Source organism: Varroa destructor, unplaced genomic scaffold (assembly GCF_002443255.2).
Source record: "Varroa destructor unplaced genomic scaffold, Vdes_3.0 BEIS01000007.1, whole genome shotgun sequence".
Classification (NCBI taxonomy): domain Eukaryota; kingdom Metazoa; phylum Arthropoda; class Arachnida; order Mesostigmata; family Varroidae; genus Varroa; species Varroa destructor.
In genome coordinates, this window is record NW_019211460.1 from 23,808,276 (window position 1) to 23,833,197 (window position 24,922).

A 24,922-nucleotide genomic window follows, 5' to 3' on the forward strand; every position below is an offset into this window, starting at 1 on the left:
CTATGGCAATTGTCGGCCTACAACGCAACAACGAGGATAACAACTACGAGCTGGAAGGTTTACGATAAACGTATCAAAGCCGTACTTCGACAAAGCTTGCAAAACGAGGTCATCGTGTAGTGGAAAGCGGGAACTTCGCACATGTACATTGGCAATAAGACGTTCCGCCATTTGCGCAGATGCTCTTTAACGAAACAACGAATGAAGCTCGTCCAGACTTCTGAGTTTTGTATCACTAAACGCAAAAGACTACAAGCAAACCTCGCGAGATCATGAAGGTCTATACCAAAGCCTTTCGATTGGTACGAGTTGACATCTCCAATCCCGTACATAGTCAAGCCAATTGTAAGCATAAAGGATTTAGCGGTCCCTAAATGTAATAATGTAATCTCGCGCTGCATTTGACAGGTTGAACGATCATTGTGCTTGACACATCCCATTTATTATCGTCAGTCTACGACAAGTATTTTTTTCAACTACCTTAAAGCTTGTAGGCTAGTCTATCTTATCAGCGCAGCCGAACGATCAGGAAGGAGCGCTCGGCCTCTAGTACGTTGTACTAATTTTGTACTCTAGTAACGTTGTACTAACATCATATATAAGATGTAAACATGTGATTTGATAAAAAGATGACAAGCTATGGTTAACCAAAGGAAGCCTTGGTTATGCCGAGGCTATGAAGTTTACCGAAATACTGTCACAGGCTGAACGCCCCATTTTGTTTTGCAAATCGCAAAATAGTTCCGCAGATGAAAATATTTCTTTTAACTCTATCTGATTTCTTTTAACTCTATCTGACACCATCTCCAAATGGTTTTGATGACATATATCAAGAAATACCGTCAGTCAGCTGACCTTTGTTGATAAGACATCACACTCCGCTGCTTCGAACTCTCGACGATGATTAGGGACAATATCCCTGCAACAACGAAACCATGATGACAACTATAACAAAAAGCGTATCATAATTCCAAATGTGCCGAAATGGATTCTTACGTTTCTCCACGTACAAGGCCAAGCCTTATCGGAAGATCTATTGATAGCGCAGGCGCACAGAACGAAGCTTGTGAGTGCATGAGCGCAGACTGGTCCGCACCGCGAAGTTTTGAACCAACCAGCACCTTGAGAACAGGCCCATTATTGCCGAGCGGCTTTGAAGTCAGCGATAGAAAAGCAGTCACCAGCGACGAAAAGCAGCGGTTACCAAACAAGCTGTCTACCCCTAAAAAGCCGGTTTTATTCTATCCTATATTTTTCGCTAACAAACCTCAACGGTTTCGTGTCACCGGTCCCCTCATATACATATTAACCACTGTCGTAATAGCCTTTGTAACTTGTTTCATTCTCATAGCGTTTGCTGCCGTCGAAATGTGGCCTTTCCAGAAAACCGACGGAAGGCATACCAATATAGGCGCTACAACGCAAGAGGCATTGAAGCCATAAGAATAGAAAACTACTTTTGTTTCAACTTCGGAAGTAGGATTAAAGTGAATCCGTTGGTTTGCTAGGGATCTTTTGTTTAATAAATAAAAAATAGCAAGCTTCGTACCTGCATTCAAGTAATGTAGGGACGCCTCGGCCTTTGGCTCAGCCTGAATACGAATCTGCTCGCCCATGTTTTTGTGCCAATGACCAATCTACAACGTTAGCCTCTAGTGGCTGTCACAGTTATATACGTGACTGTATAGCTCGCAAGCTGTATAGTGTTGCTTCATATCGTTGCCACATATTTCTTAACCGTCATTTGTTGCGGGATCATGTGTAGTCTTTGACGGCATGCACCGAAAGTGCATCACGTGACTTTGTCCTCTAGATCTGTACTATATGAATTTAATTATATGGTATTATTGCTCGTTGCCTCCTGCCGTACGCGTCTGTGTTCATCCCGCTTCCTCCATTGTCTCAAGCGAGAAATCGTCGAGACCGTATTAACGTTGACTTTTGCGATGAACTCAGTACCTATAATCGCTCGGCATGATTTTTTGGTCTCCCGTTATATTATTACCTAACTATTTATTCTCGGCCACTATGCCCCTAGTTTTTTTTTACGAGCGGAGCGTAATTTATCGCCTATCCAGGTTATTCGCCGACTAGATCTCTCTAGCCTCGGCTAGCAGCCATAGAATACTGCGCAGCGAACGAGACCCTCGCCTTGACGTTGAGTTCTCACAGTGTTTTTATCGGTCTTTGCTAAGACTGCGAGTGTGCCCAAGAAACGGTTTCCCACTAATCTCGACCCAGTTGGCTCATTTCTCTTCGTTCTCGATACGGAAACTCAAGCACAAATGTTTTCCAGTGAAAGTAGAGATGAAAAAAGTACCGACACACTGTACCTTCAACTGGTGTTGCACCTTGACATGTTGGCTAAGGCCCCACACTGCTGAGACAAGTACCTATAACAGAAGCGAGGATTAGTATCCATAAAGGAAACTAAAACCTTGTTTAAAAAAACATGCCGTTTGCGAAAGGGTCAATTTGTAAAGAGCTGGAAAACTCTCGCAATGACGAACTGTTTAGCATCCATCGATCCATTTGTAGTCATAATTCGGGATAGTCGTATTGCTTCCCTTTGCCACTGGCTTTCATTAAGGTCACAATAGTAGCAGTACGGGATACGCGACGGCTCTTGCCAAGAAAAACCTTCATTTTTTTCCTTTCAGTGAGCTACTTCTAGCTTCGTCACGAACGCAGGCGTAGGGCGGGCTTACAACTGCGAGCGCCGTAACGGAGCCTTGCACATCATTTCATCTATTATGTACACATTTTTAGTCCAGTATGATTTTCTCTATGACAACAATTTTACGTTTGTTTAAGACTAACCTACCAAGAAGTTTTATTTAATTGGACATTGCCAACGCAAGAAAATTTATAGACGACAGAGACGCTTCTCCTGTTTTCTAGCCCGGATTTATATCGCAGCATGTCAAGTACATGCATGTGTGTACATAGCTGCATAACGAATCGTGCAAAGGAAAGGCCACATGTGACAGTTCTACGGCTGCTGTAAGTTGCCAGCTGCGAACTATTTGTCCTTATACGCCTATAGAAGCCCATCCTACATTTAACAAATTGTAGACGACCCGCGTTTGCCCCTTATCGTATGTGTCTCATCGAGAGGTTTGTCCCTCATCCGTCTATTTCATCCTGCGACTTTATCTCTCTGACTCTGTTTGCGCGTAGACAGCTTCTATACGCAAACAACCCGGAATTTAGCTTTGCCTAACAGGGCGAACGGGGTTACTGCTGGTGGCAACTTGCGACTGCTAGATGCCAAGCCACAACTCCAAACGGCTGCGTGTGAAATGGCAGTCCGGTTCAGTTCTGACAACGCGGTAGGGCTGGTAGCCAGGCCGTTATGGCCAGTCTGGAAGAACCGATGCGGACGCATCAGTAGCAGCGGCCTAGCGCTGCGACTGTGGCTGCAAATAGCCTTTCATTAAACATGTGTGGGAGCTGGCTGCGACCACATGCATGGTAATAGAGAAGGTAACTATGTAACACATACCGGTCTGACGGATAGTGGCGGCCTGAGCGAGCGTAAGTAGCTTTCGCTTCGTTTTACGTAGCACGCGTCTGAGCTTCCCCAACCGGCCACACAGTTGGCCTGTTTGCCAGCTAGCCGAACCACAAACTGTTGGCAGCACTGCGGTCACTTCTACCAGCACTACCCTCGTCATCATCATTATCAACACTAAGCTCAGCTCATCACAGACGGGCATCCTCAGGAACGTGGGAGAGGGCAACCGCAATGACTGTTAGCAGTCAGTCAGCCAGCCCAACCAGCCAGGTACAAACAAACGCCAAACGGGCCGACGGACAGAAGGACCCACGGACAGACAAACAAATATGAGTAGAAACTGACATAAAAGAGAGAAACACGTGTCAAGATCTATTGCAAGTAAGAGTAGGGCAATAACAACAACGATCGGTATTAAGGTAACAGCAGTGAACACTAGGCAACGTTGCAGGGGGGTTGCAACAAACTGCGAGCAAGCACAGCCGAAGTAATGGCAGCCATTACGACGACAACGACAGTATCAATGCTTGCTCGGTAGATGAGAGAGAATAGCCGCGACAGCGTCAGCTGCTATAGCAGCAGTAGCTGTGATGGCGGCGGCAGTAGAATCAACTACGACGATGGGCTGTAGGACAATGTAACGGATGTTCGGAAGCCGGAGACAAGTGCCAGTGCAGCTGTCAAGCTTTTCATTTTTGTTCCCAGCAGAAAAAAGGTCGCTGCCCAATTCGTTCGTTCAATATAGCCGAATATGATTCGATTCAACGCCGTGCACCAGCGTAAACGCTTTTTTTGGCTGCTTGTCTGACTGATGTTTGCACTAGACGCAGTAAGTAGCAGCAGGCTGTAACAAACGACAGGCTGAGCCTTACCTGGTGAAAAAACTGAGCAAAAGATGGGAAGGGGCGATAACAATCGATGGCCTACTATTGAAGGATTGCTAGGTGCAACAGTCAAGAGAAACCTCGACTTCATCCTGCGGTCTGAAACCGTTGCGTCGGCCGACCCAGTAGCACCACCACACCACACGACACGGACACGGAGACCATATGCTATGCGACAGTTAATATTGTCTGGGTTTCCAGCACATTTCCTTGAAGTCAGAAGCAGATGATTATGGAGGCCTCTGTGGCTTCGTGCATCCGTCCGTTCATCCGTCCGTCCCCATGTGTGGTCGCAGCGTTGGCGGCGACCGTGGCGACAAAAATAGCAGCAGCAACAGCAGACTGTTTTTATACGTATAAAACGCAACTGCTGCTAGAGTCCTCGAGGACAATCGTTCCCTGTGTCTTGTCCCCCCTTGCTTTCCCGTTGCTTCCGGCATGCGAATGAGCGTGCAATAACCCGCGTGTATCCTCGAAGGGAGAGGGAAGTCGCCACGTGTTGAGAGAGGACACGCCGTAGAGGGTAGAGAGCGTCGCAGCGCTGAGCGGTCCCGGGGTGTTTCTGTAGGCAGAGTAAGTTCGTTGGCTATGGTCTAGTGCAACGTAGCATGGCCGGCAAAGCAAAGCAGAGTGTGTTGTAGCGCTGCTGCTGCTACGTAAACGTCTGAGCCGCCGCCATCTCGGCGGGAGCCGCCGCTCAAACCAGCGGCGGAGGTAGCATGCGCCGAAGGCAAAATCGAGATGGCGCTTCGTAGAGGGAGCTGAAAGAACGGCAAGCGGTAAGCCGTAGTGAACGATTATAGTCAGCAGCAGCCATACGATGTAGTCTATGGAGGTAGCAACGGCCCGGAGACCTGTCACTGAGTTAGTTGTACTCTAACCGGCCGTACAAGAGGAGCTCGCTGCAGCACCTTTCGGGCGCCATGCCATGAGCTCTGCTATTGCACTGATGAAGTACCTATCACTGTCAGTGAGCAGATCGCCAAGAGAATCTTCTCAGAACGACACTTATCATTATAGCGAGTACTACACTAATACAGCCATAGTCTACTTAGCACTGATTGTGCCTAGCGTCTCGCGGTTAACCACAAACAGTTTTTCCCCTCTATCCGTGCTCCACTAGTCAAGTAGTGCAATTTTGCGTACAATAGCTACTCGTAGTTGATCACATTGTTCGTTACTCGTTGGTTAGGAGCGCCTAATCGTTGTCGAACTTCGCCGTTATTGGAAATACTCGTTAATCCATTACTGACACGTATACATTAAAGGAAAAGTGTGTTTTTCGCGCGCTGGCTTGCTTCGTCGATTGGATTATTGTTCTTGGAAATCGTTACCGTTGTTGTCATCGTGTTGACCCGAGCCTGAGTTTGGTCCTGTTTTGTTTCGGATGATGTTGCAGTCGGAAGTGTGCAGGTGCACGCAGGACAATATATATCAAGACCCGTTGACTGTGTGCGTTTCGTGCGCATACCGTTTAAAGTGTACCACAGGGACAGCTACTAATTTTCTGAAAACAGACAGACCCCTGAAAAGAACGTTGCATTCGCATTTGCTTTTAATACTAAAGTAGAATTTTGAGAGACAGGAATCGGAAATCAGTACCACTAATACGAGTAAGTAAGCTTCTATTATAATACATTTTTCATACATGCAGACAATGACAAAGCACTGGCGTGTACCAGATAAGATATTTAACATTTCGTTTATACCCGGTTAATAATCTAATGGTTATTTGGCCTTGAAATATATATGAAGGCAGGAACGCCTCTCTGCGTTGAAGCCCTAAGGAGCGTACTGCGCGTGGTCACTGCATGTAATCCCAAATTCCGTCTAATACGAGGTATACATTTGAACACATAGAGCAGATTCGTACATCGTATTATACTTAAAGCAAAGGGCTTGCACTTTCGTAGGCACACGCTGCTTCAACGTCCTGCTCTGTCACTCCTTGTTGCTTATATTTGTCAGTACGGGTATGAAATTGCCATAGGATTTTACTGAAATTATTACAGCCACACACTTAGATCAAAACAAGCACGCAGTCTTATCGTGTGAGTTCTCTAAATTCGTTTACGTATGTACACTACAGCACGCAACAGCTGGATATAGAGTTGCGAGCTCCATGCTAGGCAACTTGAAAATAATACGATGCATGCCGAGATGAAGTTTTACCCACACAGTATTGCGAGCTTCAACCGAGTCATCCGGGATGCGGCAAGCGAAAGTCTGTTTATGCAGACTCATATTTATATCGCTGGTGGTCTTCTATATAGCCTTAAAAAAAAAGACGCTTGTACGTTTCCAGTTGTAACATTACGGGCGGCAACAACTGTTGTCGGTGTTATTTGGTTCGCTAGTAGCTGCTGTCACATATTCTACATTATAGGACCTCAGTGTAGCGCTAGTGGTCGTGACAGTCGGTTTTCAGAAGGACTAGTACTGGCTTGCCGGCCGGCGTATCCGTGGGTTTCCGACCATCGCCGGCCTTCGCTAGCGTTCTCCTCTGGGCGAAATTGCGTCTCATTGCTAGTTAGTTACCGCTCTCTTGGTCCTATAAGCCTGCCACCGCTGCCCAATCATACAAACACGAAGACAGAGTACACACACACACACACACCCATAGACACATATATGCTGCTGGCTACAGGAGACAGGAGCCAGATTTGTTGGGAAGTGCTAGGAAATGCCTAAGGGTGTTGGTCCGTGCTAGTCAGAGCAGAGCCAGTATGAGGGTGTGCCGCGACCGTGTCCCCCTCCTCCCTTCGTACTGAGCTCTCATCCGACCCTCGGACCCCTACGGTCACAACGACTTGAGCTGACTATCTCTTCTAAGAATGGGCAGATTCCCCTTTCGTACACAAAGGAACGCACGTAGCACACACAAGCACCCCTACAAACCGTCATGCTTTTATTGTCGGCAATGCCGTCAGGCTGGGGATCTGACTCGCTCCTTCTCTTCCCGTTTTTCGCCAGTCCATCCACCTTCCGAATCCCATCGCCTGTGCTACTCTAGAGGGCGAACGAAACGCCGTCGACGTCTTTCTTTTCCGACAACCTATCCCCTTCACACACCCCTTCCCGGCCGGTCGCGCTCCACGGAAGACCCTTACCCATTTTTCACTTCCGTCCATAGTGCAGACGAGCCACATTCGTACTCACACATACACACACACAGATTGCCCAACCATACAGCCCTTATAGCATTGTACAGGGTCAGTTTGGAACCAGCGCCGTTCTGTACGGCGCCTCACGGCCACGGCGGCGGTGCCTTCTTACCCTCGGAGGTTTTAGCCAGGCAAGCAGGCTGGCGGGCAGCGCTGGGAGACGGTTTCTCTGGCAGCCTCTTCTTCGTCTTGCAGGCAGAAACAGTCGGGAGGCAGACGCAGCGGTGGGAGTGAGCGGGAGCGGGAGCGGGAGCAGTAGCAGCAGTTCGACAGAGAGGGTGTACAGGAATTGAGGACAGAAATGAGGAGAAGCCAGCAGACGCAGCATGTGTAGGGATGTGGGCTTGGGCTGGGTGCGGTCGGGTTGGACTATAAGCGTAGTTGAGCTAACGCCGAGCTGGTGGGGAGGCGAGAGGGGCCAGTGCCCGATGAGGCAACGGAGATGGCAGCAGGACGGTCGGATGGGTGGTTTGTTGCTTGGATAGGTAGAGATCTTGCGAAACCCCTAAGCGAGGGTATAGCCAAATACTTTGTATTAGTTTCTGGCAGCAGCGGCGGCCGGTAGGCAGACAGCCTAGCGTTGCCTAGCCTTGTTTTGCCTCGGCCTGATTCATCTCTTAACCCTCTCTACGGCACTCGCTCAACGAGAAGGCAAGAAAGGAGGAGGGTAAGCTGTGGGCCATCGGCCAGAAAGCAGCAGCAGTACCGCCAGCCAGGCGTACATACTCCGAGAGCCGGCCGGTCAGGCAGGCCAGATCAGAGCAGGCTGAGCCGAACCGACCCGACCCGAGGCAACCCCAAGCTAAGCTGACTCCGCCTGCGACGTTCACCACGGCGCTATCCAGCAGCAGCAGCTAGAGTGTGCTCTGCATATACCACAGTCGCGGGGACAGAGCTGTGGACTCGTAAGAAGGCTCTAATAGGCCGGCAAGCCTTCTCACATAGCGGGGCTAATCGGCTTGTAACTTTGCGTCAAGAATACGGAAGAAGGAGAATGGATTGGAATAAAGTACGGCAAACTAGATGCTACAACTGTAAGTCACGCCACTTGTATCTCTGTTAAGAAACTGGTCGGTCTGTCAAAAAGTGACTGCCAGTACGAAGGGCGATAAGCCTAGGTAAACCAACACACATGTGTGGGTACATAAACGCACATCGTAAATACGTCTGCCTATGCTGGAGTCATGTAGGGGCTCATTCCTGTGGTGGCCTGATCGTGTCACTGGCCAACTCATATCGAATCGAAATTCCATACCGTTTAAATGTATCGAACACGCTAAGAATAGAGGCATGCTGTTCTTCATATCTTCTTCGACAACTATATAAACCCCAGCGGTGTTTTTGTGAGTGGTCTTCTGTGCTAGCCTCCTAAGGAATATTGAAAGTGAATCCATTCATGGATTTCTTTCCAACCTTGTGAATTTCTTGACAAGATTTGCCACAAGCCGCAAGTATTGGGTTTAAGGGTGCTTGAAAGATGTGCTTGTACCGTGTCATGTCCGAGTTGATTTTCTATATTCATATTGAGATAGATACATGCATATATCGCCAGCATCTTGATGCAAAAAAACTGCCAATACCGCAAAACACCACAAAGTGAAGTGGTGGTCGGCGAAGATGTTGCTACCAATGCTGAATGTTGTTTCTATGCTAAGAAATATTTGGCCTGATCTGGCGCCCCCGGCGGGCTGCGTCGACAACTTGTCATACACGGTATAAAAGTTTCGCATAAATAGCGGTCGTCGTCGTCGTCGTCGTCGTCGTTGTCGTCGTTGAGCAAACGCATATGCTCACGCATATCCAAGTGCGTCGACGATAAATGGTGCCGTAAAAGGACGTACGTATAACCGTCTATTACTACAACCCCTGTTCGATCTCTTCCTCTCGCACTGCTCTCGCCTCGGAAGTTTTCCTTCGTGTCTCGCTACACTTTACGGACTACTGCCTTTTTCCGTTGTTGTTGTATTGACCATTTGTGGCATCATCATGCAGCTTTTTAAAAGTAGAAATGCAAAAATGCACGCATGAATAGTAATCGTCCGGCAAGGATCATGCGTTTTACATGAGACATATATGTATATGCATTTGACCATTTAGTGACTAGTTTATCCGTCAAGTCTAGTAGATTGATATTAATACAAGTTGGCTGAACGCGTGAGGTCTACAAGTTTCCTGACTATTTGTACTATCAGTAAACCGTAGATGAGAAGTCTGCCGCTGGTTTTAATGTCACTACGCGGCTTCTGGTTGACGCACTGCCGATTAGCAAACACTTATTAAAAACTATCCTATGAACCTAAATCAATCCTTAGCTGCAGTTATCTTTCTCGGTTAGTTTGTTTTTGTCAGATCTGCGAAAAAGTACCAAAAATCAGACACATATATCCACGCCTGAGAGACAGTTAGATGGTCGTCATTCAGGCATTGCGAAACCAGAATTTCTCTGTTAGAGCTACCTCCCTTCAATATAAATTTCCTTTATACTACACTATTGCGTACAGCCACGTGTGCTTGCCACTGCTACTGTGATTCTATGTAACGCTTTGTTTTGTCTCCATATGAGTTAGATGTCTCTCTCTTTAGTCAGCCCGTCGTACATTTCGCTGTTCCCGACAGGCCGTTCTGTGAAAAAAAACACGAGATCGAGGGAGAGAAAGCGCGCGCGCGCGAGACAGCCACCAATTATCGAAGTCTACCCGCACGACCAGATGAACGTACTATATTTGTTCTTCTGTTTCCTTCTGACACCGTATGCCGTAGAGTCATTTAGAGATTTTTACGATAATGATCGTGCTCGTACTCGCGGCACCGCTAATGATAAAAATAGTTATATATCACGAACAGGACATAGGTCCTATGTTTGAGAAATAATTGTTTAATTAGCTTCATGCATACAGGTATTTACATGTATAGCTGGAAATAGCCGTGAATTAATTTATTTCCTAATACATTTATACTGGGCTCTTGCTTGCTAGACGGTTCCGTTCACACAGTTTACTACTGCGCCGTTTGGCGATACGCCAACTCCAATTTCTGTTTTTCTATCTATGTATTTTATGCATATGTTTTATGTGTGTTTACCTATTCGAATGGCCTCTTCTCTCTTTTTTCTTTTTTGGGCTTGTTTTTGTTGACCCACTTCTTTGGGCCAGCCGTCTATTTTTTACTCCCACAGTTGTCCTCCATCCTGTAGAAATTTCCTGCTTGTTGTAGTCGGTATCAGAACGATAAGGGATGCGTAGAACGAAAAGAAGATGGAGGAGAGAGCATTTTCTACATGTAGCGTAACGAAGTACTGCTGTACTAGAGACGTTAACGGTATGTAAAGCGACTCACTTTGCCAACTACAACAGCAGTATCATTAGCGGAGTAACTCTAGCGGCTTGAGCGCCAACTGGTTACTAGCTTTCTGGCTGGCTCTCGGTCGTACAGCGACCGAAGCACCGTTCGCGTCAATGTTGCGACACCGTGGAACAGCGGTGATGGCAGCAGCAGCACAATACAAGGCACTGAGAGAGTTTCGGGAATTGCGCTGTGAATTAGGATCGACGAGCGATTTGTGGGGACGGAGAACTTTCGGAAGGGCAGTAGCAGTGCAGGGTAGGAGAGACTCAACTCCCTAATGCGAAAAAGTAGGAAGCGTTTTGGCGTTTAAGCCGTAGGTTGAATATAGGGAATAGAATAAAGGTTTCTGACCATTGGATGAAATGGTCGGCGTGGTATGGCAGCCGTAATGGAAGAGCTTATTGTAGCAAATGTACAAGCAGCGGCAACAGTAGTAGACTGTCTTGTATAGTTGGTTTTTGACGCTCGCTCTCCAGGACAATGGCAGCAGGAAGGCGGACAGCCGGTCAGCTATCATCTGAAGCAGAGAGTCAACGAGCGAACAAGAACGCCGATGAAGGAACGCTCGTGGGGGCGCGTGCTCTTCTGTAGGGAGCTTCAACTCTCGCTAACCAAGAAGGCAAGTAAGCCAGCGAGGGTTGAGAGATAGCATTGGCAGCTCGAATCTATAACAAAGTTACAAAAGACGACCTCTCGCGTTACTTAGACCGTGGCGATGGGGGCGGCGGGGGCGATTGCAGCAACCAGCAGTCATCACCATAACCATAGCTTGCGCCATCACCGTCATCACTACTGCCAGCTGCGCTGTTACAGAAGCGCGGCCACGGTTTATGAGAGTCTTAGGAAGAGCGGTCTGTGTCTTTTGCCTCCTCGTTTCCTACTTCTGTCAGCGTTGGGAGGTGAAAAGCGTAACTCTCGGGTGAAAAAGGTGGGAGTTCGGTTGGGTTAGTGGGGGTTGGGGTGCGGGCCCGGGTAAAGGAGGATGAAGCAACCGGCGGAAAATAGGGATTGCGTTGCTTCTGTGGGTCCTTCGCTTCTCGGTCGTCGGCCCGTCCATCCACCAGTCGTCGACTGGTTGTTTGGGTGAATCGTCGCTTGTCAGTCCCCGGTCGGGTGGGACGGGTGCTCTGTGGGAGGGACTTCTGACGCCCACCCAGTTGGCGTACGTTCTGTACGAAGTGTGCAACCTTTAAGCGGCACTCTGGCGCTGTTGCTAAGGCCTGCTTCCTGTGTATTATACTTCCATGCACTACTATACCACGCTTTGTTGTCTATAGGTACTATGTCTGCCTATGCGTATATATATTAGTGTATCTAAGCTCTTTATATCTCCATATTTCTGTGTTTATGTGACTATGTGCAGGTTCATGGTGCCACCGTTGTGTGCATATATGTATTGCATTAGGAAGAACCTCTACTCATTGGAACGAGCTGGGAGTGGTTGGGATAGCGGGTGGGGAGGTGATTCGGATTCCGGTATGGAAGAGGAAAGGCCACCGTGGGCAGCAGCAGCAGCAGCAGCAGCAGCACCGGTGATGTTGCAATGTCTGCCTCCCTTACGGAGCAAACTCTGCTGCAAACGTTTCCCTCACTAAGCCTCTCAGCCTGCTACCCTAGATCAGCCCCGACTCCCCACCGCCATCGTACAACTGTGCCGTGTTTGCCTGGCTCCCATTGCCACTTCGTGACTCCACTCTGCCGCTAACTCCAACCAGCCCACGTTTCTCTATCCAACGTCTACCGTCTCTTCCTCTTTCCCTAACTCTGGATCTTACCCATAGTTTATAGACATGGTGAAGTATGCTGGTTCTGCAATAACGAGCGGCAGCCACATTAGCGGCGGTGTGACCTTGTGTCCACCACGTCCGCCCCACCCTATCCGTTAGCGCTTGAGCGCTAACTTGGTAGCAGCGGCACCTTCAGCCTCTGCCGCCATCCTCACAGTTCTTTTTTCAACGTTTGCTCGTTCGCTCATTTCTGTAGCCCGCGAGCAAGCTAGCTTGTGAGTAGCTGTAGTTGTACCAGTAGCAGCCTTGCAGGCTTTACAAAATTCAGCAGCCTCCGCTGCTGTATAATCACCCCACCCGGGTGGCCTAACCCGACAGAGCATCACATTCCGTCGCCACCCACTTCTCGGTCGAGTCGTACTCTCTCATGACAGTGCCAGCGGCGGCTATTGCCACCTCCTCTGTTGCCACGGGAGAATCAGCGGCCGCTAGCTTCACTGTCTACAATGTAGTTGAGTAGGTTCGAAAGGGAGGGAAACGGGCAGCAACAACGGAGAGTCTTAAATCGGTGGGGTACAGGCGCCGCCGCCGCCGCTCCCGCAGGAGGTGGGGAGAGACAAGGATGATCTTGCGCAAGCCAGCCAGCAACTAACAGGCAGGCTGGCTCTCTGGTCCCCGCCGCAGCCGGAGTTCTCTTCGCTCGCCACTTTGGGGTGCGGGCCGCTGGTGGCACTACTGCCAACGGCGCGAGGTTCGACAACAGCAGCAACGGGGTCGTGGACGATCCCTCCCTTTCCACCAGCCTCTGGCGGCGCGACTCGTTCGCTCGGTCTGTCGCTCGCTCGCTCGTTGGTACGGTGCTAGAGCACAAACTTTGAGACTACTGCTGACTCGAGTTCGTGATGAGGCGCCTCGGCTGTTAGTTGTATCGGTCCCTCCAGTCGACTCTTGGCTCGGGTTCGTTATAGCTCTGTTCAGCAAGCTGGTAGCATCTGTGTGATATAACTAAACAAAGATATATCGAGCCTAGCGGACTATTTGCTTTTACTTATAGAAAGACAACTTGTTATCGACCAACTCTGGCAGATAAGCAGTCGCTACTTGAGGTTGAGTTGGCACGGTCAGTCGTCACTTGGCTGGTCTTTTGGCAAAACTGATCGGTCACAACTAACTTTGTCAACTTTTAGAAACTTTTTCATTATAGTTACATTAGTGCGCATTGCAACTATGCAAGTGTTGCTAATCAGCTCATTGAAGATAGTTTCCTGTCACCTTTTGGGTGTGGCAGAAAATGACAATTGCCTGACAATTGATTCAGTACGTTGTATAACGAACAAGCACAATCTTAAATTCAGTCAACCTCTGCGGGACCGGTAGGTACGTATGAAGGTGTTAACATTTATTGACGTTACTTTATTTTCATTCGTATTGCAGGGAAAAGTCGCTTGCAAAGCAACCTCACATCAAACACAATCAGAAGCTTGGACCTTGCTTTAAGTTTACTCTGTTACCGTGTAAGTAACAATCATCGAAAGGGGCGAGCGACGTATTCCGATGTGAGTCTGTAAGTGTCGCCAGAAACGTCAACGACACAGTTATAGAGGGGTGAAAACTACCAACAGCGACAAGTGAGGTATCAGCTCGGTTCTGTTTCTACTTCAAGTGAGTACTAGCACGATGACTCGCTGAATGCTACAACATCTGCAATTTTTACGACAACAATAACTTCTCCTTCAGTTGAAATTAAACCAGCATGACGACAGTGACTCTGCCAACAACAGTGATGTTGCTCGAAAACAAGCAGGACCAGACAACGACGGCGGAGGACAATAACAGCCAGAAGTGGTGATTTTCCTAAAAAGAATCACACTAGGAGAACGGACACGTTAGCCGAGTCATTGAGTACATCAAGTCATCGCTAGACGCCAGCCGTTTGGCCCCCGCTATCACCATACCGCGTAACCCAAGGTTCTTTGGCGGGTGGTGTTCCCCGTGAGATGCTCAGAGGACATCAACAACACCATCTGACTAGCGTCCCGTCACCGCCTTCAATGGGAGCCTGCGAAGAGTCGATGGATACTAATAACAACCTGCAGAGCGCGGCAGGCACTGGGGGCGCTCGGCCCAGCCCGGGCCTGACGCAACAGTTACCGCCGCAGTTGAATCACCACCCCCCGCAGGTGGGACCCCCGCAGTTGGCGTCACACTCGCCAAGTCCGGGTGGTCACCATTCTCCCCAGCAACAGCAGCGGCAGCATCATCAACAGCAGCCACAACATCAACAACAATCGCTCGTACGGAGCAGTCACGGGCCTCATGGTCATGGATTCGGCCATGGGCACGGCCATAGTCAACTCATTGATACGAGCGCCTGCTGGAAAGACGTGTTCCTCGGCCAACGTGAGTTCTCCACATTTGACGAGTTTAGCCAGCTGTTCTCGAAGTTCGAGAAGCGGTCACGGTTCCTGTTTCGTGTCAAGAATTCGTCGAGTGTTGAGGCAGAAAATCGCCGCCGTAAAGATCAGATTGATGGTGCCATCAAGTACTCAGGACTCGTCCTGTGCTGTGTTAACTCGGAGCTCGGCCATGGAAAGCCTAACAGGTTAGTGGTTGTTAGTGGCCTATAGCTTTACTTTTAATGTGGAAGATCCTTATTGCAAGGTATGTACGTCAAATGTATGCCTTGTCAGTAAGCTCCGGCACAGTTATCCGCTGTCTAAATGTTACACTGTGTATTCAGACCATAGATAAATCAGGCAAAATCTGCGATGAGTCCTTAACGGCTAATGGCTCAACAGGTGGGCGTCTACTGCCATATAGAGTTTATTGAACAATACTGTCGCGCGATGCTAATGCCACTTCGGACGTAGGTCTCGGAACAATGCTCGCATGTATGAATGTGGTTTTACCGATGAGGTTGATCTAATGTGAATGTATGCACCCATAGGAGCTTTGGTCGGACGTACGATGAAAAGGTTTTAGTGTGTGATACTTCATTTTTGTTATCACAGTAAAATATCCACGTTACAAATCGATATTAGAAAAATGTATGGGTGTCAATGGAGTGGTAAGATGGGATGTTAGCCCGAAAACTTCGAATGACAGTTTCATCGATGTCTGTTACCAGCTGAAATTAGTATATGTACAAATATAGATATCGCATACGTGTTGAAACAACGGCACCGAAGTCGACCAGTAACACACGAGCGACTCACGACTGCAGCCTATTTTAGCTCATTTATCGGGCCATGGGAGGCAAAGCACGCAGTGCAGCTGCCGTTACATGAATCATACGTTTGTCGTATGTGTGGTTTCCTCTGTAGATATTGTGAATTTAAGTAATTCTTGTAAGTAAGTAAGTAAGTAAGTTTTTCGGTGATCTGACAGTTGGTGTTGTAAGATATTTGCGAACTGATGTGATGTATTGTCTTTTGTTCGTTTGCCTGAAACGGTCTTCTAACGCGATAAAGTCGGAAGAGGCGATGGCGACAAACAAGTTAACAAAATTAATCGCGAACGAGTGAAATGTAAATACTAAACCCCGATGCCTGACTGCTTCTATTCAGGAGCTATTGGGGGTGTCTATTTATCCACTGTCCGTGTATCGTTCGTTTTCCCCCAGTTCGTATCCACTAGAGCGGAACCAGCGCCGTTAGCAGCGGTAACGCGGCGGTAAACTTCATGTCACTCACGTCGTCCATCGTTTGTTTTTGATGGGCTTTTCTTACCAATCTTTTGCTGTTGCCACCTTTTCTGTGAGCTGTCGACACTGTGACGGCCTGCTGGTGACACGGAAAATCAATTTGAGCCCGTTCTTGTCAGAATACGATTATTCGCGCTATAATCTGCATAGATATTTCAATGACTCTATGGTGCTCATGTAGTATAGTACAATGTATCTATATACATATTAGTATGGGTGTATAGGTGCTCTGCTATAATCACATGATATCGTTGTTTGCGTGATATGGTAATGCTATATAGTAGTAGTTTTTGTAAGGTAGGCAACTAGAGTAAGAAATGCGTACGCTACGCCTATTGTATAGGCATTCATCGAGTACATACATACAAATTGTATTCGGAGTCGGATTATTTTGTCAAGCGAAGAAAGTAGTATTTGACGAAGGACCTCCTTCGACAAACATTTTTGCGATGCCTGTGTTGTTTTGTTTGCCGCGCCTTCCATGGATCGTTTTCTTCGCCGAAGAGCTTGCCGATCGCTCTGTGATATCTTATTACTGGGTTTGACAGCAAGAAGTCCTAAACACCTACCCATAATAAAAACAGTAACATTTTTACCAATCGAATGGGCCACCGTTGTGTTTGGCTGAGTGTCTTTGGCGTCCTCTCCGCAGTAACTGCCCCCGTACTAGCAGCAGCGGCAGAGGTGGCCAACCGTCGGACACAGTGCGCATGCCGGGATCAGTAAGGCTGTCAGCGCATAGATTTAGCGCGCAAATTGCTTTTGCTAGCAATGGCTATCAGCAAAGTTCTATCATCTAAACAAGCACCAACAAACCGGCTAAGATTAACGGTCGCATGCGAATGTTCTTTACCATCTGTGTTACCCTCGTTTTCCCATGCGATACTGCTCCTGCTGCTACAGAGCATTGGTTTTTGCCACTTCCGCATCCCGACTTCCATTCATAATAGCACATCAGGTGCCCCCTGTCTCTCTCTCTCTCTCTCTCTCACAGACGCAGCCACGACACTGCCGACATCTGCTTATTACTGTGATTGGTAACGCTGGCTGATTCAGCGAAGGGTTGTACCCTGACCACAGCAGCGGACGTCACAGTGTGGCTAGCGGCAGCCGCAGCAGCAGCAGCAGCAGCAGCAATCACAGTGTTTGTAACTGCACAAGTAGGGGAAGGCCTCGTCGCCATATCACCAGCGACAGTGTTTCGGACTGCACATTATGCACTGTGAACACCCTCTCCCTCGTTCGTGCTTAGGCTCCGCCTTAGCCTCGCTGACCGGGGCCAATGAGGAGCCGCGTAACTGGGGATGTGGGCGGGGCCAATAGGGGACCTGGGGTGCTGAAAAGGGGTTTTTGGGGAGTTTGGGGTCTTTCAAGGGTCTGGACCTGGATCGGGTCATAAACACTAGAGATCAACCCACCAAGGCACCGGTATAGGGTGGGGTGGTTTGAAATTGTTTGAGTTGGTCGGCAACAGCATACGACACAGTGCCCAAATGAAACCACTTAATCATTGTTCTTTTGACAATGTCTAAAGGTCTACTTCAGATAGCTGAGCTCGATCAAAACTCGCTGGTCTGCAGTTGACTGTTAAGAAGTATCATTATAATTGCAGGCACAATCCTTAGTCAAATCACAATAGCATTAACGAGCTTGTCTAACAAGTTGTGCTTCTACACCTATAGTGATGACTATGGTGTGTCGTTTCTATGACGTCGTGTTTCATCACATGTATCATCAAATCCAATTTTCCTAAAATTCTCTCGATTTTTGTCGTTATTTGCTAAAGATAGCATCCGCTGATGCCTCACGAAACGCGCCTGTTTGCCCGTGTTTATAACCTCTGTAATGCATCGAACCAGGCAGCTTCTTTTCATAGCGTATCGAATGAATGAGTTGAATTTAACGTCCAGAAAACAAATGAAAATTTCTTTTAAAGGTGGCGTCGGTTTTTCCCTTTCTTCTTTTAATGCCTCTCCGCGACATTTTCCCTTCGTATGTGCGCCATACGAGCTCAAACTATATAATTTTTAACCGTATAGAAATTAGGTATCAGAGGTGACAGTGTTAATTATCGGCTAGCCACGCCGAGGCACGTGCGCAACAGCTGACTTACGTATGTAAGAAGCAAAGAGCCGGCCTATTTGTACCATGATTTAAGTTTGCAACGAAAAAGCGATGAGTGCAACAAGTCTAGCCCAGAGATCTTCATTCCACCCGCAACGGGAACCACGCAGAACATGGTCATATCCAGCTGCGACGGACAGCCAAACCGCCGAAGAGAGAAAAACATCCACTGGGCTACCTATGTGCGAAACATCCAATATTTTGTGTTCCTATATAGTATTGGTTGCACGCGATAGCCTTAGTTAATTTTTACCTTTTATCTAAGTTAACTGTTGTTGTACTTAATAGTCCGAACGTATTACACCCATATGTTTACAAAAATGTGATAACGTTTCGGGTCACTACGCATCCGTACTTCACACCTATGTTATTGCGGCGATAGCACAGAATTGATCGCGTAACAATCGTTTTGCCGTTGACGGTATATTCAAGCAGCACTGAACGGAATAAAATGCTGGCTAGCGTTAGGAGAGCGACAGGCATTGCAGGTACCGAGATGACTGGCCGTTCCCTCAATGATGACCTAATCGGGCCAGACTGGGCGGGATCGGACCCTATCGATGATTGCCATACTTTCGTAGTCGGTCAACTTGTACTAGGAACTCGCTGCTCTTCATTGACCAATGCAGCAGCTTATGATGCGATCGTTATTTCCGTTGTTGTTGTCATTGTTCTAAGTGTAGCTTGCAGTTCTCGGGTGAATATGATCATATGATCAAGCGAGTAGGCTAACTCATCGAACGATTGATCGAAGACGCAGATTTTCTTTGGCAACCGTCTGGAGCCATTAGGTGACAACTGATGATGATTACTGACAAAACTATAATATTAACGTATCATACGGATTATCTGGGCTGGGGCACATCAATCGCTAGTCAGCCAGACAGCCCTCTAGGGAAGAAAGCCGTTTGTCCCCGTCCAGGGGAACACCTCAGCTCGTGACTTCAGCTACAGCAGTGGCTTCCAGAATCAGTAGGCGCTTGCCTCACCAGCAGCGTCAGCCAACCAATCAGTCAGCCATAAGGCGTCATTCTATCACTTACGGCTGATGGCCCACTTCATGTGTTCGCTTTTATGTTTGCTTTACTATTTGCATCCTCAGTCATCATTTGGCGTTTCATTGGCATTCCGTTTATGTTACTTTACCTCAATTACTTTGGCTCACTTTATCTCATCTTGCCCCTCCTATCTGGGTATTGTCAAGCGCTTCTACCCAAACTATCAGGTTAGCAATAACATTATCATTAGTATCACTGTTGATGACGGCGCCTTTTCCAAGTCATCGTAATATTTACGGCGTAATAATTAATTATATAAATATTAATACTTACTATAGTAAAAAAATATATGCATTTTTTAGCGATTTTTCAATGCGGACGGATTTTCGACTCAAGTATGAGCATCTCATTGCACGTGATCATCAAAAACACTAGCACCAGTAGGATCTTATGGGGCAATCAACATTTACTGCTGCAGTACTTAAACGTCGAATAGCTGGCGTTGTCCTGAGAGATCCAACGACCGAGCCTGCTTTTTGCGTATCGACTTGCCGCTTTGTCTACAGGTGTTCATTTACGTTTAAGTGTATAATTGCATATGCGCAACCGGCCGAACGATGGACATGTCACAACGCAAATGCCACCGTCGTCATAGTCATCAGCAGCTCTCTAACGTTTCCGTCACTCTCCTGGCCGCTGCGGCCGCCTCTAATGTCGCTGAACGAACACGAGCAACAACGACAGGCGCAGTAATCAAAAGAAAAACAGAGTGTTTACTTGGCATCTGGCGGCGAAGAAGTTGTTGGGGGACTGCTACCAGGAACCGCTATCGCACCGCGCCGTATGGTCGCTGTCGGCCTCCATTAACAGAGGAGAAATCGCTTACGAAGTTATGTCGCCGATGCTTGCGGCATAGCTAGCGTAGCGTGTTTTTAATAGAAACAGTCATTTGTGAATGCAGTAGTAGTATTAATGGCCAAAATCGTTGTCAGACTAGTAATTGCGGTATATACGTGTCGCGGTTTAACGGTCACAGTATTGTCTCGGTGAGATAATGGGTGGACACGCGCGTGTAATTATTTGGTATCATTTGAAAAACTGTCCCCATTTTCAGTGAACGGTGCTCGAAGGAGAGGCAATGCACAAGGCGTAGTGGATTCGAAATTACTCTTGACTTGTTGGGCTCTTCGGGGTAACATGGCATGGTCTAGGTTTGAATCCGGGCGGGTGAAACACTTCGTACCGTGCCGGAAGCCAGTCATGTGATGCAACGGCTAACGGCGATACCGGACGTACATCTCGAAGCATAGAGAAGATAGCACAACGCCGTTCGCTGTCCTATACACTAAAGGCTATTACATAATATGATGGGATCGTCGCTGGAGAATCCAAGTGAATCGGGTTATTGATTTTTTAGTTACTGATTGCATCATCAGAAATGACAGGATCGCTTTGATCTGCTGCATGTACATGTTCTACTGTACGCTTGATTTGCGCATATATATTTTTTTACATGCAATAGCTGCACACAATCCAACGTCAATGACGCTAATTTTATCTAGGTAGTTTAGCTCAACTCGATTCTAGCGCTGCTACTGCGTTTCGCTGTACATCATGCTATACTACATATAGCAAGTTTCGCCAGCTGTGGGCAACGACTGCAGTGAGATGGGAGGGCAAAGGAGGGAGACGAAGTTGCGATGATGCTTGTGATCATGACGATGGGGTTGGCCGTAGTGCTTCTGTTGGGCAGCAGCAAGACCATCGTTCTGAAACTGAAATTGTCCCTTTCGCTAACTGTGAGCATTAACTCGGACAACTTTCACTAAAGCGAACTAATGTTATGGCTAACACTGTTGCGCTGCTGATTCGACGCTATGTCCGCGATGCTACTGCTACTACTGATTCTGATCAGCGTGTGCGTGTACACGTTTTGTTGGCAGTTACTTTCTAATAAAGTGATTATAGGCGCAGTCTATAGTATGCTGAAGTACCGTTGGTGCGAGCTAGCCGGCGGGCGGCTATCGATATAGCGGTGCCGTCACTCACAGCGGCAGCTTTGTTTGGCACGAAATCAAACGACGACGTACAACAAAGCTCCTCATCGTTCATTACATTCCGCTAACTCTCATAGATGTCTCGTTTTTCTTGTTTCGTCGTGTTGCGTTCGCTCCTATTCAACTGCTTCCGCTGCTCGGCTTGATTTGCAACTAGCAACAACTTGTGTCTGTATGATGATGGCCGAGAGAAAAACGCGGATGGCTAGGGGAAAAGCGAAATGAGAACAACTCGCACTTGGGCTGAAGTCAACGTGCGCAGTGGCACTGCCGCAGCAGTACGTGCTGTACGAGCCGACTGTTGCTACCTCAACGCCAGCAGGTGGCGATGCTGATGACACTCATGCCTTGGCTGCTGGTACCGACGCTGATACTGGCGCTGATGCAGTTGGCGTCGTTCACTTTACAAGGGTTCGTTATAGCCAATAAAGTTCATTTGCTAACCAGCGATGGTCAGCAGCTAACCACCGTGACTACCACTGCGTCACGCTGGCGGAATCCGAGTGCCGCTTGTGTCGGTACGGCTGTTGTGGGGCCCAAGCCATTCAGTCGGTCGAGATAGTCCTTGTAATTAACGGTGCCAGTAATGTACAAATATGGTAAACGTATGGAAGAAAGGCATTTCGACAAACGATGAAGCGGCAGTCGAAAAAACACGATGACGAGGGCATGCACGGAGGAGTAATCGTTATTATTATTATTTAGAACCAAATGTGTGCGTCACTTCTTTCCAGATACTGCTTACCCCGCTGTTGGCTCAATGAGGTGCCGGCCAGCAGCAACGTAAGCCTCGTTCAAATTGCAGTGAACACTGGTTAAAACAACTGCGTAACAATGTTCGGCCATTTCCACGGTCAGTCTAAAACTGAAAGCCAAAATACTTCAGTATGCTGATCTTTATAATAGCCGCATAGCAGGTAAAACTTATCTTGTAGCTGGCAAACGACCGTTGGAGCCGTTGCTACTGCGGCAATTGCGGCGTTAGCGGGATCTGAAGTCGGTCGGTATCAATCACCTTACGACTAAAGAATCTTCGTAACGAGTTTGAACTTCGCGAATCGATGCCGCAACAGCAACTGATTTGACAAGATGAGCAGCGGTATTGCGCAGATTTGCCAGCGGTGCATGTTGCCCGCTTTGACAATACGCCGGATATAGGATTTTGGCCACTACAGCAGGGGGCAAATGCAAATATGAGCTGAAAACCGTTCAGAGGATCGGCAATAGCCGAAATTTCAATTTACCGTAAGTACGCGCATAATAACACTGCAACAATGCGCCCGTCAAGAGGATTTTCTCAGGGCTATAGCTGGTAGCGTACTGCTGTCAGCAAAGATGTAATATGCAACGACAGTCTGTGAAGAAAAATGGTAGCACGGATCTGCAAGTCTTAGATATCAACGAAACGAAACGATCTGTGAAAATAAACCAGTGAATGCAAGCGGTGTTAGCAGGCTTGCGACGTTGCAGTAGCAGGACTCAGGTACAGCTAGGACGAATAATTATTGAGTACAAATTACAGAGAACTAACGAATCATAGTCAAGTTAAAAAAGAATTAGGTTATCGCATACTTCGATTGGGCTATACTATCTGTGTTTCGAGTTCTGCGTCCGGTACCGCCGCCAGGTATTCCACTAGACATCTGGCTGCCAGCACGAAACGAAGTCTGCCTATGCCCGGGTTCGAACCTAGACAACAACGCGTCCCTAAGACTAGCAGGTAAATGCCCATTAAGCTAAACGGGGACTATATTGTAGAATAGAGAAGCAGTGAGCAAACGAAAATTAACTTTCTTATATCTGCAATAAATATGAGTTAAAACGAAGGCAAACGTTCAGTAGATACCATTACAGATGAGAAACATTGTAGCAGGCAATGTTGCTGTCATCCTGCAAAAATAGGGGTCTAGATGAGCGCCCCGTAAAAAAAAACTATGACAAAATTACAATCGGTCATTAATTCGGAAAAATTGCGTTATGAGCTGTAATCCGTTACTGCGAGAGTTGGCCCGGGCACCTTTCGCCCGCTGGCGTCCAGGGTCCGGGGGCTGTTTGCCACTAACTGCCTGAGCCCGCTGATCCAGCAGGGCACCAACTGCGAAGCGATAGCGAACCTATTGGTTACATCTGGCTGGCAATCGCAAAAAATGGCGAAGTTGTATTACGAGGACGTTTGCCTATCACTGTGGAACAACCGCGCAGTAGCGACAGCAGCAGTAGGCAACCCGATGGTAAATTGAAAGTCAACGATGTAGTCGTTGGTTTTCGCCGTTCCTTTTCATCTGTGTCTGTGTTAGTAGTCGGACGAGAGTCTCACTGAGTTAGCTGGGTAAGCCGCTAGGCTTACCAACCTGTTACTTGCAACAGCGTTTTAACGCAGTATGTGCGGTCAATTTGGAGAAGGAATGGGGGAAAGGCTGAACAGCGTTGAAAACCCAATGACTCGCAACTCTCTATGGCTTGTTCGTGACTAAGCCGTGAGTCGTCGGTGTTATCGACTGCCGTCGCAGTCGCAGGTGGAAGTGACGTCCGCCACAGCAGAGGCAGCTGCTGCGAGACATTGAAACACGTTGTTGCACGCGCTTGAGCCCGTGTGCACTGACTCATCGGCCCGTTCGTTCGTTCGTCCGTCCGTCCCTTCGTCCGTCCATCTGCTGCACTATGATGAGCTATTCGCAATTGGTCAGCAGTAACTAACTGCACCGTGAAGTTGTAGCAGAGTTATGGCGTACCAGACGACGCTCTGGACACGTTTAGCATAACATCAGTCAATCAGTACATTTACTATTATAGCAATAGCAACAGCAACAGCATGGAATAGTCATCGTGAAAACCCTATTGCCCAGCCATTGGGTACTTGAAAGTTATTGCTGCAACACGGCGCAACGTCATATCATCATCATCATCAGCGACATCATTGGCATTACTATTCACTTAAACCCAACCGACCAATAAATACCGGGCTGGAGTGTCTGTAGGCTGATGCTGACTCGAGTCCTGCCTATGACTACCGTCACTACTACTACAAGTACAACTATAGGACGTTGCCATTGGCATGGCACGCTATATATGCGTTAGGCTTTCCATGTGCGTCTTCTGCCGTTGTTGTTTCGTCTGTGGCCGCCGCCGCTGAATGGGGCGAATAAGCATCGCGCACATAGATGCAGATACGATTATAGAACCCTGTAACGTGCACGATGTCTTACAACGACAACACCGCTATCGTTCATCGGCAAGCGATAGCTGCCGCAGCTTGTACCGCCGCCATTTCGTCGTTTGAGGGAATCAGCCGCCAACCTCACTACGATAATCATCATCACCGCCACCAACGCCGCCGTCAGTCCCAACAGCAGTTCTCTAACCATGGTCGTCGTAGTATGATTTCTTTTTTTCTTCTAGCCTT

General features: G+C 47.8%; 1 protein-coding gene across 5 annotated transcripts in view; it reads left to right on the top strand.

The window, feature by feature from the left end:
- The window catches only part of LOC111254523 (uncharacterized), a 130,335-nt gene that overhangs the window by 14,929 nt on the left and 90,484 nt on the right, over positions 1-24,922 (top strand). For 2 of the 5 annotated variants that reach the window (XM_022815452.2, XM_022815449.2), the window contains exon 2: positions 14,072-15,239. In XM_022815452.2, the coding sequence (XP_022671187.1) occupies positions 14,635-15,239 (605 nt within the window). In that variant the 5' untranslated portion in view covers positions 14,072-14,634. Of the gene's footprint in view, positions 1-5,875; positions 6,015-8,256; positions 8,600-13,093; positions 13,595-14,071; positions 15,240-24,922 lie in introns of those variants that run through there. The other 3 variants (XM_022815450.2, XM_086974242.1, XM_086974243.1) reach the window with 3 other exon arrangements.